Source organism: Leptonychotes weddellii, chromosome 10 (assembly GCF_054177405.1).
Source record: "Leptonychotes weddellii isolate Sample4059 chromosome 10, ASM5417740v2, whole genome shotgun sequence".
Taxonomy (NCBI): Eukaryota; Metazoa; Chordata; class Mammalia; order Carnivora; family Phocidae; genus Leptonychotes; species Leptonychotes weddellii.
In genome coordinates this window covers 43,212,671-43,228,485 of record NC_138378.1, presented here as the reverse complement: position 1 = coordinate 43,228,485, position 15,815 = coordinate 43,212,671, and the positions used below count along the sequence as shown (strand labels likewise).

Genomic DNA, 15,815 nt, shown 5'->3' with positions numbered 1-15,815 from the left:
GAGAGTAATGGAACCTAATTAGCAGGGTGGCAATTTTGGACAAAACCACCTGAGGGCTCAGGCTTGGCGTAAGAAAAAAGCGTAGCGGGCTCACCTGCAAAGGGCCAGCTCCTCAGTGTCCCCAAACTCTGCTGCTGCTGCTGCTACAGGACCAGGGTCATCCCAGGCCTGGCCCAGCATCTTTCCACCCCTCCTAACCCCAGCTTCCCCAGCCACCATTTGTGCAACTGTGGACAGGGCCGCCCAGCTCAAGGAGTGCTGGCTGAAAAACCAGACGCTCCCTTTCTTCAGCCTGAGAGAGACAGGGACCCCTTTAACCCCTCTACAGCAGCCTGGGGGCCTGCCGCCTAGGGTGCTGAGCTGGGCTGTTGACTTTCTTGTATGGTCCCTTCTTGCAATACCACTGTAACACATATTAAGTGGCTTAGAGGCAGCCTCATTTTTTTTAATTGGGTTTATTTATTACATGCAAAGCCTATACCAATAGGTAACATCACAGAAAAACATAAAGCTCCCTGACATAAAGAGATGAAAAGATGCGCAACACAAACACTACACAACACAGTAATCTTCTGAAGACAATTTAGGAGGTAAGGAACTAGAATTGTGGAGCTGGAGCTGAATAGCAACAGGCAGAGCCTCATTTTCTCTTTACACAACGGAGAGTCATTAACAGAACTGGACTTTTACAGACCGCCAATTTCTTTTCCCTCTCCAAAAGGGCTGTTGAGAGTCTTTGTTTAACAGAAGGCTCTGAATGCTCTGCAGGAAAAGGAAAAAAGAACTTCTCCAACATTCAGGGCACCAAAACACAGACTGGGGCAACTGTTTTCACCGAGAAGAACCAGATTCTGGCCAGAGATGTGTCAGCCGCGCCCAGGAGAAGGCAGCAGCACTCCCCTTCTCTACCAGACTCTGTGCGTCTTCCCACGCTAGCTGCCACCTCGCCGTGGCTAAGCAGGCAGAGTGGCCCCCATGGCAGACTGCCAGCTCCCTGCCAGACAGAGACCACTGACCCAACAAGAGGCCAGCTCTGGTGGGCTCCCCAGCCTCTCCAAAGGCACCAGGGCCACCCTGCCCTTGCCAGCCCAAAGGGGAGACTGCTAGGGGGCAGCAGTCTCCACGCACCGCCCCCCCCCCACCACAGCTGAGGCTCAGCCTAGTATTCACTGGCCATGTCACAGCACCCATTCTGCTGTGTCAGAGGGGTTTTTTGGAGGGTCACACGGACAACAGCTTTATGAAACCCCTACTGTTTGCCATAAGGATGTTGAGCATTATCTCGTCTTTTTTTTTAATGATTTTATTTATTTGAAAAGAGATCGCACATGCGCACATGGAAGGGCAGAGGAAGAAGCAGACTCCCCACTGAGCAGGGAGCCCGCTGTGGAACTCGATCCCAGGACCCTGGGATCATGACCTGTGCTGAAGGCAGACGCCTAACCGAGCCACCCAGGCGCCCCTATTACCTCATCTCTTAAAATCCCAACCTATGATGTCACACTCAAGCACTTTCTTTTAGGATTAAGTGCCAGGGAAACTTGGCTTCCTATGAGTAACTGGCAGATTTGTCTCAGTGTGGATCACGGATCTCCTTTTTCACTTTAGGTACTGGTACCTTGGACTAGAACACAGGTCTGTTTACTCAAAGTCAATTTGGAAACCGTAAAATATAATAATAGAATCTAAGAACTTACAGGGATCACAGAGATCACTCAGCTCTGCAGGGAACAGATTTACTTTGTGCTCCATGACATTACATTTTACAGTCCCCTGCCTTCTGCCTTCCATGCTGTTAAGCTCTACAAAATATCTACTCACTCCCATACCAGTGCCAATCATGCAAGTCTCCTTATCACAGCCAGAGAAGCCAAAGCCTAATCAATTTATGTGAAGTGATCTGGAATATTTATAACCTGTGTGGTCCTAGTCAGCATTTTAACTGAGCTACTTCCACCTTTCATTTTAAATGATGTTTCAAGGCTAAGAAGACACTCAGCTAGAACTGAAATCACATGTAATTCCTACACCAGGAGATCCTGTCCAAGACACAGTTGACCAAACTTCTCTGTAGTCTGATTACCTTGCTAAATTTGTGTTCATTTCTCTTCCCTTTACTGCGTCCTTTTTTTTTTTTAAAGATTTTATTTATTCATGAGAGACAGACACAGAGAGAGAGAGAGAGGCAGAGGGAGAAGCAGGCTCCCCAAGGAGCAGGGAGCCCGATGTGGGGCTTGATCCCAGGACCCTGGGATCATGACCTGAGCCAAAGACAGATGCTTAACCATCTGAGCCACCCAGGCACCCCCCCTTTACTGTGTCCTAAGAACCCCATCCTGTATAAGGTAGGAAAAAAAAGTGAGTTATTGTCTGTTGCTGATTTGCTTCATGTCTCAGAATGTGCGGATTTCTAAATGGCTTAAAGCTTTGATTTGTTTAATGAAAAATTAGGTACAATCTGAAAAGACATAAAGTTCTCCCTATTGTCTTATTTGTATTTCTTATTAGCTGGGCAACTGGCAAAGCTATAGGAGATCCGTAGGTGGCAGCACCATGTCAGTGTGAATGTCCTGGGTTTACTCATTCATGGTGTTTGTCTAACAGAGTCTCCCTGATTTTTGGAAGCACACATTTACATTTTTAAGGGTAAAGGAGCATCACGTCTGCAACTTACTTTGAAATGGTTCAGAGAAAAAAATGTATTAATATATATAGAAAGGGACACAAGAAGTGTGTTAAAATGTTTAATGTTTGGGAATTGCATGAAGAAAGGGAATTTACTGTATTATTTCTGCAACTTTTAAGTCTGATGTCATATAAAATAGAATTTTTTAAAAAGTCATTTACAAAGGGCTGGGATTCAGAAGCGAGGTCAGTTACGATATTTCATAAAAATACAAAGGGTCGGTCCTTGCAGCCATCTAATACCAGCACCTGGTGTTAGAGCTCTCCAGAGAAACAGAATCAACAGGATATATATACAGATTTATTTTAAGGAATTGGCTCACACAACTGTGGAGGTCTGAGACTAAAATCTGATGAGGGAGGGGGGACCGCATTTGCAATCCAAAGGCAGTCTGCTGGCAGAGTCCCTTCCTGCTGAGGAGGCATGAGCATGGTGGGTGGGGGTATCAGTCTTTGTTCTATTAAGGTCTTTAACTGATCGGATGAGGCCCACCCACATTACAGAGGGTAATCTGTTTGACTCAATGTCCACTGACTCAAATGTTAATCTAAAAAAACACCTTCAAAGAAACATCCAGAATAGTATTTGATCAAATTTCTGGGCACTGTGTGGCCCAGACAAGGTGACACAGTAAATAAACCATCACAGCTCTTTTTTTTTTTTTTTTTTTTTAATTTTTTCGGGACTCGATCCTGGGACTCCAGGATCATGACCTGAGCCGAAAGCAGTCGCTTAACCAACTGAGCCACCCAGGCGCCCCTAAACCATCACAGCTCTTAAGAGCAGAGCCAAACTGTCTTCTTCGAAAAATCATAGCACACCCTCTGAGAGCCTTCTTAATCTCATAAAATGATGGCTTAACCCTACCTTCCACTTGGCAAGCTGTCAGGTTAATCAGCAACACAAAACATCTGTCCATCGTCAAGCTTCTAGCCAGAGAAAATAACTGAGCTATCTGGTATCAGGGAAGCCTGTCCAGGGGATACAAGGTCAACTTCACAAGACAAGTGGAAACATATCAAAACTGGGTGTGTTAAAAAGATTCCAGTGGCTGGTCCCATCAGTAAAAGAAAATCTTGTAAGTGGAGGCTGTAGGCAGCCAAGGCTGCAAAAACACTGCTCTAGATCATCTTCCTTTAAGTCCTGAGTCCAGCCAAACCATAAGATTAATCGTATTCATTATGATTATCTTATTAGAAATATTTAAGACTGCAATTTGGGCCCATGGTGGAGCTCTCTTTCCTTAATCTACCATCATGGCTATGCCATGAGCTTATGGCAAAGAGCCATTAGTAAACAGACTCATCCACTGCCGGGATGTAGTAGGCCAGCTGTCCGCATTACCCACTTTAAAATCCCATAGAAGGTATCTCACACCTGCTCATTCTAGCAATTATCACAGAGATCCCATGACTCCCATAAGTGGACATGAGCTGCCATTTGCTTTGGTTGCCAGAACTTACATCTGCACTTTGTGTCCTGACCTTGCCCTTGAATGCAATCTGTTTCCCTACCCTTACTCTCTGGCCCCAACCTTCTCTTTGAGGTCTTCTATTAGTGTGAACCTTCTGTGTCATGCCTTGCTTAAGCATTCTCTGATTCTTTTACAGCAGACATGGAATGTCAATATAAAATGGAAACATTTTATAAGCAAACACAAAGCCACAACTTTTTAACATGGCAAGGGACCTCAGAAATGGATTACCTCGTTCCACCCACTCACCCTCCATTTTAAAAGATGAAAAAACTGAGGCCAAGCAAGATTAAGAAATCCAGCCAAGTTCAAGGTCTCACAGACGGAATGGTGAAGCCAGGACTAAAAGGAGCTTGGACTCATGTAAGCTGTTCTTCCCCATCCAGCTCTTTTCTATTCCTGAATTCAGGGTGGAATTCCAGCTCTGGAGTTTTATCCCAGACTCCTGGCCTTGCCATTACCTCGGAGAATCCTTGAACCATCTTCAGAACTAAGCACTGCCTCCTGCCAACCGCCACCCTCTCAATTTTAGCCAGGTTTTTTGACTTGATTTGCATGCTAATTGCCTGAAAAATCTTTCTCTGAGCACAAGTTTCATTTGTTTCTGCTACTGCCAAAAATAGAAGGCTAAAAGGGTTCTGAAACAATAGGTACAGCACGATACTATTTTGTATAATAAAAGCAGTGTTGCTACCAGTGTAGAAAAAAGATGTAGGACACAAAATGTTTATAGCATTTATCATGTTATTACTCGGTGTTGAGAGAGATTAAAATTAATTTTTTCCTTCCGGCTTATCTGTCTTCCAATTTTTCCTCCAATAATCATAACTTGCATAATTGTCTGGAAAACAAAAATTAAGTAAAAGCACTCTAGTTTATTAAATATAAATCGTTCAGCTACCCCAATCAGAAGTGCAGTGGTACAAGTCCCCGAGGTCATTCCCAGGCTGGGGTGCAGCTATGCAAGATTTTTATTGGGAGCCTACCTCCCGTCAGGTTCTGACTCTTGTGGGGCTTGTTTCTGGTCCATTATAAGCAAACATGTAACCTCTGCAGAAAAAGGAGAGGAGGAGCTTATTTTTCAATGTGAATTAGCCAGACTGAAACACTTAACTTCCAATTTTCTGTTTTAAATGGCCTTCCTAAACAGAACACGCAAACAACCTTCCACTTACAGGCTGTGTGGTTTCTTTAAAGACAAAACTTTCCGCCCGTAGTCACCACAGCAAACAATCAAAACTCAGACCTCTCTGTGAGGACTGGGAAAGCCGTTTTGTTAGAGGGATTAATTCTGTTCATGAAAGGTTGCTTCTGTAATCCCTGAGCCTCACTGTCCTTTTCAGGATCTAATTATACGTAAACACTCTAATGGGAATGCAAGGTTTTGGGGTGTGTCCTGGTCCAGGTCCAGGAAAATGTCCTTGAATGTGCAAAGCTGTACCCTTGTCATCTGCTACACTGACAGCAAAAATGATGTTGCAAACCAGAGCTCTGCCATCAGCAAAGGATTCTGGGGGAGCCACTGCCTCTTGGCTAGTGTCCCTGGCAAAGTCATCCTAAGCCCCTGTTGTAAAAACCCGCTTTACCCATTTGGTGCCACTTCTTTCTACACTGTCTTGCATACTAAATGTGAAGGAGCCCAGTTGGTATTCTAATAAATCTGTCCTTCTTACCATCTCTATTTTAGAAAAGAGTGCCCCAGAGTAAGTTTGGAAAAGCAATCAATCTCACTCTTAGCAATTATTAAACATTTAATGCCTCATGAAAATACTCTAAAATACGATCAACAAAGCAACTACCCACTGCCTATGTGTATACTGCAAATCAAATCTTTGCAAACTGGTTTCAGGCCTGCAAGTGTGTCCTTTCTTTGCCAGTCACTCTACCTTAATATCGTGGAGAGGACAATATTCTCTATAGTCAAGAGCAGGAAGAAAATTCCCAAACAAACTGAGAGCAGATGGGTGGCCAAGAGTATGATAGGCCTATCAAACTACCAATGGTACTGGAGAAGCATATTTACTAACTTGGAAAGCTACTGAAAAAGTTACAAACGTCAATGAATGAAACAGAAAAACCACAAAACTGTACATGCAATATACTTTTAAAAATGTGTATGTAGGGCGCCTGGGTGGCTCAGTTGGTTAAGCGACTGCCTTCGGCTCAGGTCATGATCCTGGAGTCCCTGCATCGAGCCCTGCATCAGGATCCCTGCCCGGCAAGGAGTCTGCTTCTCTCTCTGACCCTCCCCGTTCTCATGTGCTCGCTCTCTCATTCTCTCTCAAATAAATAAATAAAATCTTTTTTAAAAAGTGTATGTATATTTAAGAATAGAAAAGGATCTGAAAGTACATACACCTTCATTTTAATATGGTTAAGAGTAATGGAGTCACATCAGTGACTTTTCTTTGGCCTATTTTGTCTTTTTCTGCCATAAGCATAAATTTCTGCAAAATATAAAAAGTAACAATTAATCTCTGTGATTAATTACTTAATTTCTGTGAACTTTAACCCAACAATGTCCTTCAAGGTAGGTGTGGAAACCCCTAAAGACTGAGCCTTCTTTGAGGGCTCCTTCTCTGAGCTCCTGACCCCTCCTGCTTTAGCAGGCATCCTCAATGATTTTCTTCCGATCACTGCCTAGCCAAAAAAAGCCTCACAATTCCCTGCAGATGACTGAGCTCACCCAGTAACACCACCAAATTGCCCAGGCCTGGTTCCAGGACCCTGTTCTCTCACACTCTGCTGCAGAAAAACAAAAGGTGGGGGGCGGGGGCTGCGGAGGAGGAAGCACCCGGCTAGAAACAGGCTGGAAAATTCCGCCAGGACTCCAGGGCTCAGGAGTCGCGGGGAGCACAGCTCCCGCAAGATCGAGCTCTTCGTGCAAAGGGTCTGCGGGCTCGCGCCTAAGCAGAGGATGCCGAGGCCAGGCCCCCCGGGGAGCCGAGTGTAGACAACATCCTAATCTGCCTACTTAGACGACCTCCTGACCGCCCGAATCCGCTCTGCGCCCGGGGTGTCAGGGCGGGAAGGACCGAACCAGGCCTGTGCAAAGCTGGCTGACCCCCGGGGAAAGGCGGTGGGAGAGACGTGACCCCAGCCGAGGCTATCCTCTTCGGCAAGAGGCCAGGGCGTGGACCACCGATGGGCTGCGGGGGCGGAGAGAGAGTGGCCATGCTCAACTTAAAGACACGCCGCAAGCACGGGCCCTACGTGCGTCTTTCCCGGAGAGAGGCGCATCGCTCTGCTCTCTTCACATGGGCCCGTGGCTCGGGTAACCCGGCACAAGGGCTGCCCTTTTCCGGGGTGGGGCAGCGGGCGTGGCAGGGTGAGTGCAGTGACCCCGGGCAGGCGACCCCGGCCTCACCTTGGGGTCGCGCTCGTAGTAGTGCTGCTGCGTGCGGATCCAGCGGCCCACCAGGTGGTCCCGCACAGTGTGAGCCAGCGCGAAGAAGTAGTCACGGGGCGTGGCCACGTTGCGGTCCTTGACCAGCGTGAAGTGCAGGTGCCGATTGAAGCTCTTCCGCACCTCGGCCACGTCGCCCAGCCCCGCGATGCCGCGCACACTGATCTGCTTCCGCTTCTCGCTGTCGGTCAGCGGCTTCGCCATCGCGCCGGCCGAGGAGGAGTAAGACGAGATACAGAGCCGGGAGGACACGCGAACACCGAGGATGCTGTGGCGGCTGTGGCGCCGGGCACTGCGGCGACGCAGCTAGCACGGGCCGCGCCTGCGCGATGTGCCGGGGCGGGGCCGAGTGGCGAAGGGGCGGGGCCTCCATAGGGGAGAGGAGGTAGGTGAGTCGGGGCCTCTGCAGACGCGGGGCGGTCCGAGGGGCGGGGCCTCCAGAGAGGCAGGGCGGGGTCGCTGGCCCAGGTCGTAGTCCTCGGACGTTGGCGGGGGCGTGCCGTTTCATAGGTGAGGAAGATGAAATGATTTACCCAGGCCAACCAAGAGCGGGGGCCTGCCCCCAAGATGGCCAAGCCCGGCAGGAGGGGAGGAGACTGGAGGAGCAGGAGGACTCGGGAGTCGGAGCGTTGATCTCGCCCCTGCCTGCCCCCCACCCCCAGGGCCATATGGGGGTGGGGCGTACTCTGCTTTCGCGGCTTTCGGGATTTGGGGGCCGGCGTCCCTCGCCCGGCCAGGATCCCCGGCTGCCCCAGCTGGGATGCCCTGGGTGCTGGGGTGCGGCCGAGGCCTGGTAAATGGGAAGGGAAACCGGGTGCATGCTAGAAACGCACCCACCAACGCCTGGTGGGCTCAATCTCCTGAATTGGGGGCGGAGTGGCTCTGAAAATGACAGCTAGGAATGTAAAACTTTGTTCATACTGAGAAATGCCAGCCTGCCTGCAACCCTCAGACGGGGCTGACACACACGGCTGGTGAACAGGAGACAGCATTCCCCAGGGGTGCTGCGGTCCTGAAGTGTCACAGCGACCCCTCTGAGGAACCACCGCACCTTACTGAGAAGCCTTATTCCCTAAGTCACTGGCCCTCACTTTGCCCTTCAAATTACGACGTCAGGAGGAAGGCAACACCCCACTCTGGCCGAGGATCCGGGTCACTGTGACAGAGACACAGCCTCCTCCATTCCACCCAGGTGCGAGCCCCAGATAAGGGGTGTCTGGACACAGCTTCCCACATCTGCTTAACATGGGGGGTGGGGTGGTTTCCCAAGGAAACTGCACCTGGGCCCACCTTGCATACAGCTCTGCTCTGAGCCTGTGGGAACACTGCTTCATGGGAGTTTCACCCTGACCCCTGCCTTTTCCTTTGTTCCCTGGATGCCCATGGACCCACCCGATTTTGTGCCACTGCAGTTTGCATTTGGTGGTCTCACACTGATGGGCTGCAAAGAATCCTGACTTAGATGAAGGTCAAATTTGCCTGCAAAGATGCCATGAAAGTAGATGCAGGAGTTTTCCTGGTGTGATGCTTCTAAGGTAATCTTACCTGGACCCTCTCCTACATGCATACTTCTTGGGGGACAATAAATGTGGAATGCCCTCTCTGTCCCACCTATTCACACACCCACCTGCTCCAGGTGGCCACTAATATAACTGGAATGGATAATGAACCCCATGGTCATCTCAGCCATTTTCACATAAGGAATTTTTAGATAGTTATAAGTGCCGTGAAGAAAAGCACATTAAGCAGCCAGGAGACGATACCTGAGTTGAGACCAAAAAAATATTAATGAGTAATGAATCTGTGGAAGAAGGAAGTACAAAGGTCCTGAGGTAAGTACCCACTTGGACAGTTCACTGAACATCAAGTCCCGTGTAGGTGGGGCAAAGAGAGCAGCTGAGAGGGGCGCCTGGGTGGCTCAGTCGTTAAGCGTCTGCCTTCAGCTCAGGTCATGATCCCAGGGTCCTGGGATTGAGCCCCGCATCGGGCTCCCTGCTCGGCGGGAAGCCTGCTTCTCCCTCTCCCACTCCCCCTGCTTGTGTTCCCTCTCTCGCTGTGTCTCTCTCTGTCAAGTAAATGGAATCTTTAAAAAAAAAAAAAGAGAGCAGCTGAGAGGTATCATAATATGGCACCCTCCAAAATGCCTCTTTGGCTTATAGGTTATTTTGAGCTAAAGACTTCTGAGAAAACAGCAAAAGCAGGAAAAGCTCTAAAAATAGGGTACCAGTTTTCCCTTTGTAAAGGAAATTTACATTTAAAAGGGCATTTCCATTCCTAGAAACCTTTCCTCTCTTGACAGGTCTGATCATAAAACATTACAAACAACTTCTGTTTACCGTACTTCTGGTCACCTTCCCATGACTTGCCTCCCTAGCTAGAAGCCCCAAACCCTTTCCTTTGTTTTAGCCTAGGATGATATTTAAACTCAAGTTCTAACCACCACTTTGAGTTACTCATCTCTGGGTACTCCTGGGTGTTTATGTGATGCACATGCTAATAACCTCATGTTTGTTTTTCTCTTGTTAATCTGTCTTTGGCCAGCCAAATCTATAGGGCCCCACACGGAGAACTTGAGATGGGTAGAAGAAAAGATTTTTTCCTCCCCAACACAACCAATGGGTACATTCGGACTGGAGGTGGGGAGCCAGGTCAGGCTTGATGAGGAATCTGGATCTTCCAACAGAACTGTAGGGCTTCCGAACAGATAAAATGGAATGAAAGTGGGCTCAGCTTTGCCCCTCCAAGGAAAAGGACTGGTTTTTTTTGGCAGTCTGGTCTCAGCTATGACTAGGCCAGAGCACCTCCTCCCCTAATGGGAGACGGTTGTGAGGCCAGTCAGGGCACCTTGTAACAGTCTGGTTCTCTATTTTTGGGAGACCATTTTAAATATTCATTTACTAAGAAGTGATCCAGGTTCAGTTACTTTTTGTAGTGAGCTATTCTGTATTACAGGAGATAGATTACCTTTAAAGTTTTTTCAAATAGGTATGTCAGACTGTCTATAGCTAGTTCTCTGCCTCGGAAACAGACAGAAGATGCCTTGTGTGTGGAATGAAATGCTGCAGGAGTTAGAAGAAATTGGATGTGGAAAACAGACACTTGTGGTCTGCTTCAGCTTCTTGAGTGTCTCATTGATCATAAAGGTTCAATAAATGTTGGTTAAGTGAGTGACTTGGACACTCTGCCAGCCTTTGTTGAGACTGCACAAGATAAGGGTAAAGACTGCATAGGACCCCAGCAATACCACTGCCCAATCTGTGAGGGTCAGTTAAGTATTTGCAAATGAACACAGACCTGGCCTTTCAGGAAACAGGAGGCAAACAATAAATGCATTATTTTTGAGAGGTCAATAATTGTAAACCTCAGTAGAATTAAGACCACTAGCTAGAATAATATTGTGGAATTGGGGTTCTCCCTTCACTAGGGTATGTAACAGATAGATACTCATAGTGACATTAATGTATTGTAACACATTGATGTTAAAAAGAAATCTGTGGGTCCCTGGGTGGCTCAGTTGGTTAAGCATCTGACTTTGGCTCAGGTCATGATCTCAGGGTCCTGGGATTGAGCCCCTGTCAGGCTCCCTGCTCAGTGGGGAGTCTGCTTTTCCCTCTGCCTCTCCAGCTCCCCCTACTCGTGCTCTGTCTCTCTCTCCGATAAATAAACAAAATCTTTAAAAAAAAAAAATCTGTGAGCCAGAGTATATGAAAAGGAAATAAAATGGGGGTGGGGAGAAAGGAAGCTCTTCTCTACAGAATACCAAATAAATGTAGGAGTGGATGCTAGAACTATCAGACGAAGGCTATAAGTATCACCCCACAGTTACCTTAATAGTTACAAAAAAAGAGGAGGCACTTTACAGTGGAAAAAACTTCATGAAGTGATCCAACCTAGCATTTCCAGTTAAAGGGACTAAAGGATACTATATGTTTTCTGATTCAATGCACTGAGAAGGACACATCACTTATGTGAATATAATATAGTATACTACAAATATCATGGTAATATAGTAAAGACACCTAAGCCCCAGCTTATAGAGGTACAGATAACAGCTAAGGCAGTTTCCCAAACTTGCTGATGAGACCTCCCTGTAGGGCTTGTTAAAAGCACTTTCCCCAAGCTCCAGATCCAGATTCCAACTGTCTAACTTTTAAGGTATTTTGTGTGTATGTGCAAATGTGGGGATCTCCACTCCAGGTAGCATTTCTAACCCAGCACCCAGAGCCCTGTCCTAGTAGGAATGCCATTAATGCACTGCTGGAGTACCCCTATGTGTGCTAGAGGTGCTGGGGCTTTCAGGAGTGGTCAACTCAGACACTGTCACATGCTCAGCTGGGCCTAAGGTCTGATACTTTTTAATGTTTTTAACATACAGTGCTGTATTAGTTTCAGGTGTACAATACAGTGATTCAACAATTCTATACATTACACAGTGTTCACCATAAGTGTACTCCTCATTTCCTTCACCTGTTCCACCCATCCTCCCACCCACATCCCCTATGGGCAACCACCAGTTTGTTTTCTGTATTTAAGAGTTTTTTGTTTAATAAATGCCACATATGAGTGAAATCATATGGTATTTGTCTTTGTCTTATTTCACTTAGCATTAGACTTTCTAGATCCATCCATGTTGTTGCAAAATGGCAAAATTTCTTTTTGTGGCTGAATAGTATTCCATTGTATGTATATGTGTGTGTGTGTATATATATATGTATATATATCACATCTTTTTTTTCCATTCATCAGTCGATGGACACTTGGGTTGCTTCCATAAATTCTGTTGTAAATAATGCTGCAGTAAACCTAAGGATGCATATATCTTTTCGAATTACTGTTTTCGTACTCTTTGGGTAAATACTCAGAGGAATTACTAGAGCATATGGTAGTTCTATTTTTAATCTTTTGAGGAACCTCCATACCGTTTTCCAGAGTGGCTATACCAGTTTGCATTCCCACCAATGCAAGAGGGTTCCCCTTTCTCCACATCCTCATCAATACCCATTCTTTTTTTTTTTTTTTAACCTGTTGTTTCTTGTGTTCTTGACTTCAGCCATTCTGACTGGTGTAAGGTGATATCATTGTGACTTTGATTTGCATTTTCCTGATGATCAGTGATGTTGACTATCTTTTTATCTGTCTGTTGGCCATCTGTATATCTTCTCTGGAGAAATGTCTGTTCATGTTATCTGATCATTTTTTAATTGGATTATTTGTTTTTGGGGTGTTGGGTTGTATCAGTTCTTTATAGATTTTGGATACTGACTCTTTATCAGACATGTCATTTGCAAATATCTTCTCCCATTCTGTAGGCTGCTTTTTAGTTTTGATTGTTTCTTTTACTCTGCAGAAGCTTTTTATCTGGTTTCAGGCCTCACATTTAGGTCTTTAATCCAGTTTTGGGTTTGTTTTCATGTTTTTTTTTTTTTTTAAGTAGGCTTCTTGTCCAGCATAGAGCCCAACACAGGGTTTGAACTCACAACCCTGAGATCAAGACCCAAGCTGAGATCAAGAATTGGATATTCAGGGTGCCCAGGTGGCTCAGCCGTTAAGCGTCTGCCTTCGGCTCAGGTCATGATCCCAGGGTCCTGGGATTGAGTCCCACATCAGGCTCCCTGCTCAGCAGGGACCCTGCTTCTTCCTCTCTTCCCCGCTCGTGCTCTCTGTCACTATCTCTGTCTCTCTCAAATAACTAAATAAAATCTTAAAAAAAAAAAAAAGAATTGGATGTTCAACCGACTGAGCCACCCAGGTGCTCTGGTCTTTAATCCATTTTAAATTTAGTTTTGTGTGTGATGTAAGAAAAGAATTTCATTCTTCTATGTGTAGCTCTCCAGTCCTAAGGTCTGCTACTTCTTAAGTGATTGTGAGATAGGGTCTAAAGCCAGCAAGAGTCAGTTTAGGAGGTCCCCCTTACTCAGGGGCCCCTCCCCCTGGAAGGGAAGGTGGCACAGACAGGGTTTGGTGAGGGACAGGGTGGTGAACATGCTAATGAGAGGAAACTGGTTACACTCCAGGGTCATTGCCCTGCCGTCCTCCAACCAGAAACATTCCCCAACTTTTTTTTTTTTTAAAGATTTTATTTATTTATTCGTAAGAGATAGAGAGAGGCAGAGGGAGAAGCAGGCTCCCTGCTGAGCAGGGAGCCGGATGCGGGACTCGATTCCAGGACCCTGGGATCATGACCTGAGCTGAAGGCAGAAGCTTAACCATCTGAGCCACCCAGGCGCCCAACATTCCCCAACTTTAATGGGGTTGAACTGGACAAGCCCTTGCAGTTTTTAGGATTAGCCTGGAATTGAGTATGAGATGGGCTTTCTGCTGCACCGGAGTAACCTGGGGGACCAGGGTAAGAGGGCCAGGCATGAGGAGAGCAAGTCTGATGTGCACACCTGCACCCCTCAACTCCTGCTCATTCAGGGTCAGACCCATCAGAAGGAAACCAGCCCTTAGAGGATCAGGGTCCTCAGTATCACTTCTGTCCCTCAGCACAGACCTCCTGACATGGAGAGGAAGATTCCTCAGGCAGGCGTGGTTGTTGTACTGCCTGTCTCCGCAGAGCGTATGTTAAGCTCACAGTGAGAAGACTGTCTCAGCACAGCCTGAAATAATGCAAAATGAGGGATGAGAGCCACCTGTGGAAGTCACCCTGGAAAACAAGTGTCTTGAACCCATGTGCCGCCCAGGGGAGGCCGGGGAAGAGCCAGACTCGAGGTGAGGCTGAGCCAGGCCGGCACCCCTCAGGCTGCACAGGGAAGCCCCGGTCTGCTGCCCCTGCTCCCCAGTCTCGGGAGCTTCCCAAAGTCGCTGGCACTCCTAACACCTGCCGTGCACAGCTCAGGCCGCGCATCTGCTCCACACCCACACAAGACACCAAGAAGGGCTGGAAGGAGACGGGGGTCCAGCCAAAGGGGAATTTTAGGATGCTTTCTGTGCGAGGAGCTGTGTAAAAGTCCCCTAAGAGGACAAGGGTAAATGGCTCCATTATTCGTTCGTTAAGCCTCCTTGAGTCAGATCTCCACATTGTCGGGTGGAGGCACACTCCCAGGAGACCCGCTTCACCTGGGTTACAGTTACAGCAGGCCCCTCAAGTGGCGCTTCCTGGAAGGTACACAGGAATGTCAGAAGGCAGATTCTGGCGGCGCTTGGGTGGCTCAGTCAGTTAAGCAGCTGACTCTTGATATCAGCTCAGGTCTTGATCTCAGGGTTTAAGTTCAAGCCTCGAAAAAAAAAAAAAAGAAGGCAGGTTCTGATTCAGCAAGTGTGGGGTATGGCTGCAGTCTGCATTTCAAACAGACCCCCATGTTCTGGGAGCTCACCTTAGGAGGCAAGGCCTTCTGGCATAAGCGCAGCTCAGTTTTTAATGATAGAAATTACTAGAAAGGGGGTTTTGAAGAATCACAATTTCCCACACTCCCTGTCACTGTCCTGAGCAGAGAGGGGAGAACAGCAGTTCCTCAAGGTGGCTGGTCGGGATGGAAGCAGTATATCCAGCTATCTCTTCTGACTTGGAATTTCCAGGCTGTGCTGTGACTCTGAGTGAGCTTACCTGGGGCTGTTAGGGACAACCAGTGCCTTTTGGGGGATCAGGAATGCCACACCATAAATACATCAAATTCTTTTTTTCTTTTCTTTCTCCTTCCTTCCTTCTTCTTTCTTTCTTTCAAGTAGGTTCCACATGGAGCCCAACACAGGGCTTGAACTCATGACCCTGAGATCAAGACCTGAGCTGAAATCAAGAGTCCGATCCTTAACCAATTGAGCCACCCAGGCACCCCTGTCACATTGTTTCTTAATTGGCATCCCCTGCAACTTGCTACATGACCGTTTCCTGCCATCTCCTTACCCCTGGTTGAATGAATTAGCTGAATTTTTCAGTGTGTAGATCTGAGGATGAAGTCTGGACTTGTGGTCCATACTCCTGCTGGCATCTCTCCTTCCCTCCATCCCATGAGACTGTCTCAGCACCCCTCTGCTCTTGCTCCTCCTCCTCCTCCCCAAAGCAGGGTCACCTGGTTCCTACCTGCAGACCCTGGGCTTAAGGACCCCTTGCTCACTCTTACCAGCAACTCAGGTCCACACATATTAACATCACTGCTGGTGTTCCTCAAGGCCATAACAAGTCCCTGGCTTCAGCCCTGCTCTCACTGATCCTGATCTCATCTTGGCCTCTGTAGTTTCTATAACAACAAGAACACTTATAGATTGGTACTTTGAAAAACTGGTAGTATTCCTTTTTTTTTTACTTTTAT

General features: G+C 47.2%; 1 protein-coding gene across 3 annotated transcripts in view; it reads right to left on the bottom strand.

The window, feature by feature from the left end:
* Positions 1–7,885, bottom strand: part of PYGB (glycogen phosphorylase B) — a 55,535-nt gene extending 47,650 nt beyond the window's left edge. For 2 of the 3 annotated variants that reach the window (XM_081833292.1, XM_081833291.1), the window contains exon 1: positions 7,528–7,885. In XM_081833292.1, the coding sequence (XP_081689418.1) occupies positions 7,528–7,770 (243 nt within the window). In that variant the 5' untranslated portion in view covers positions 7,771–7,885. The remainder of the gene's footprint in view (positions 1–7,527) is intronic. The other variant, XM_006745448.3, reaches the window with a different exon arrangement.
* Between the last annotated feature and the right edge of the window lie 7,930 nt (positions 7,886–15,815).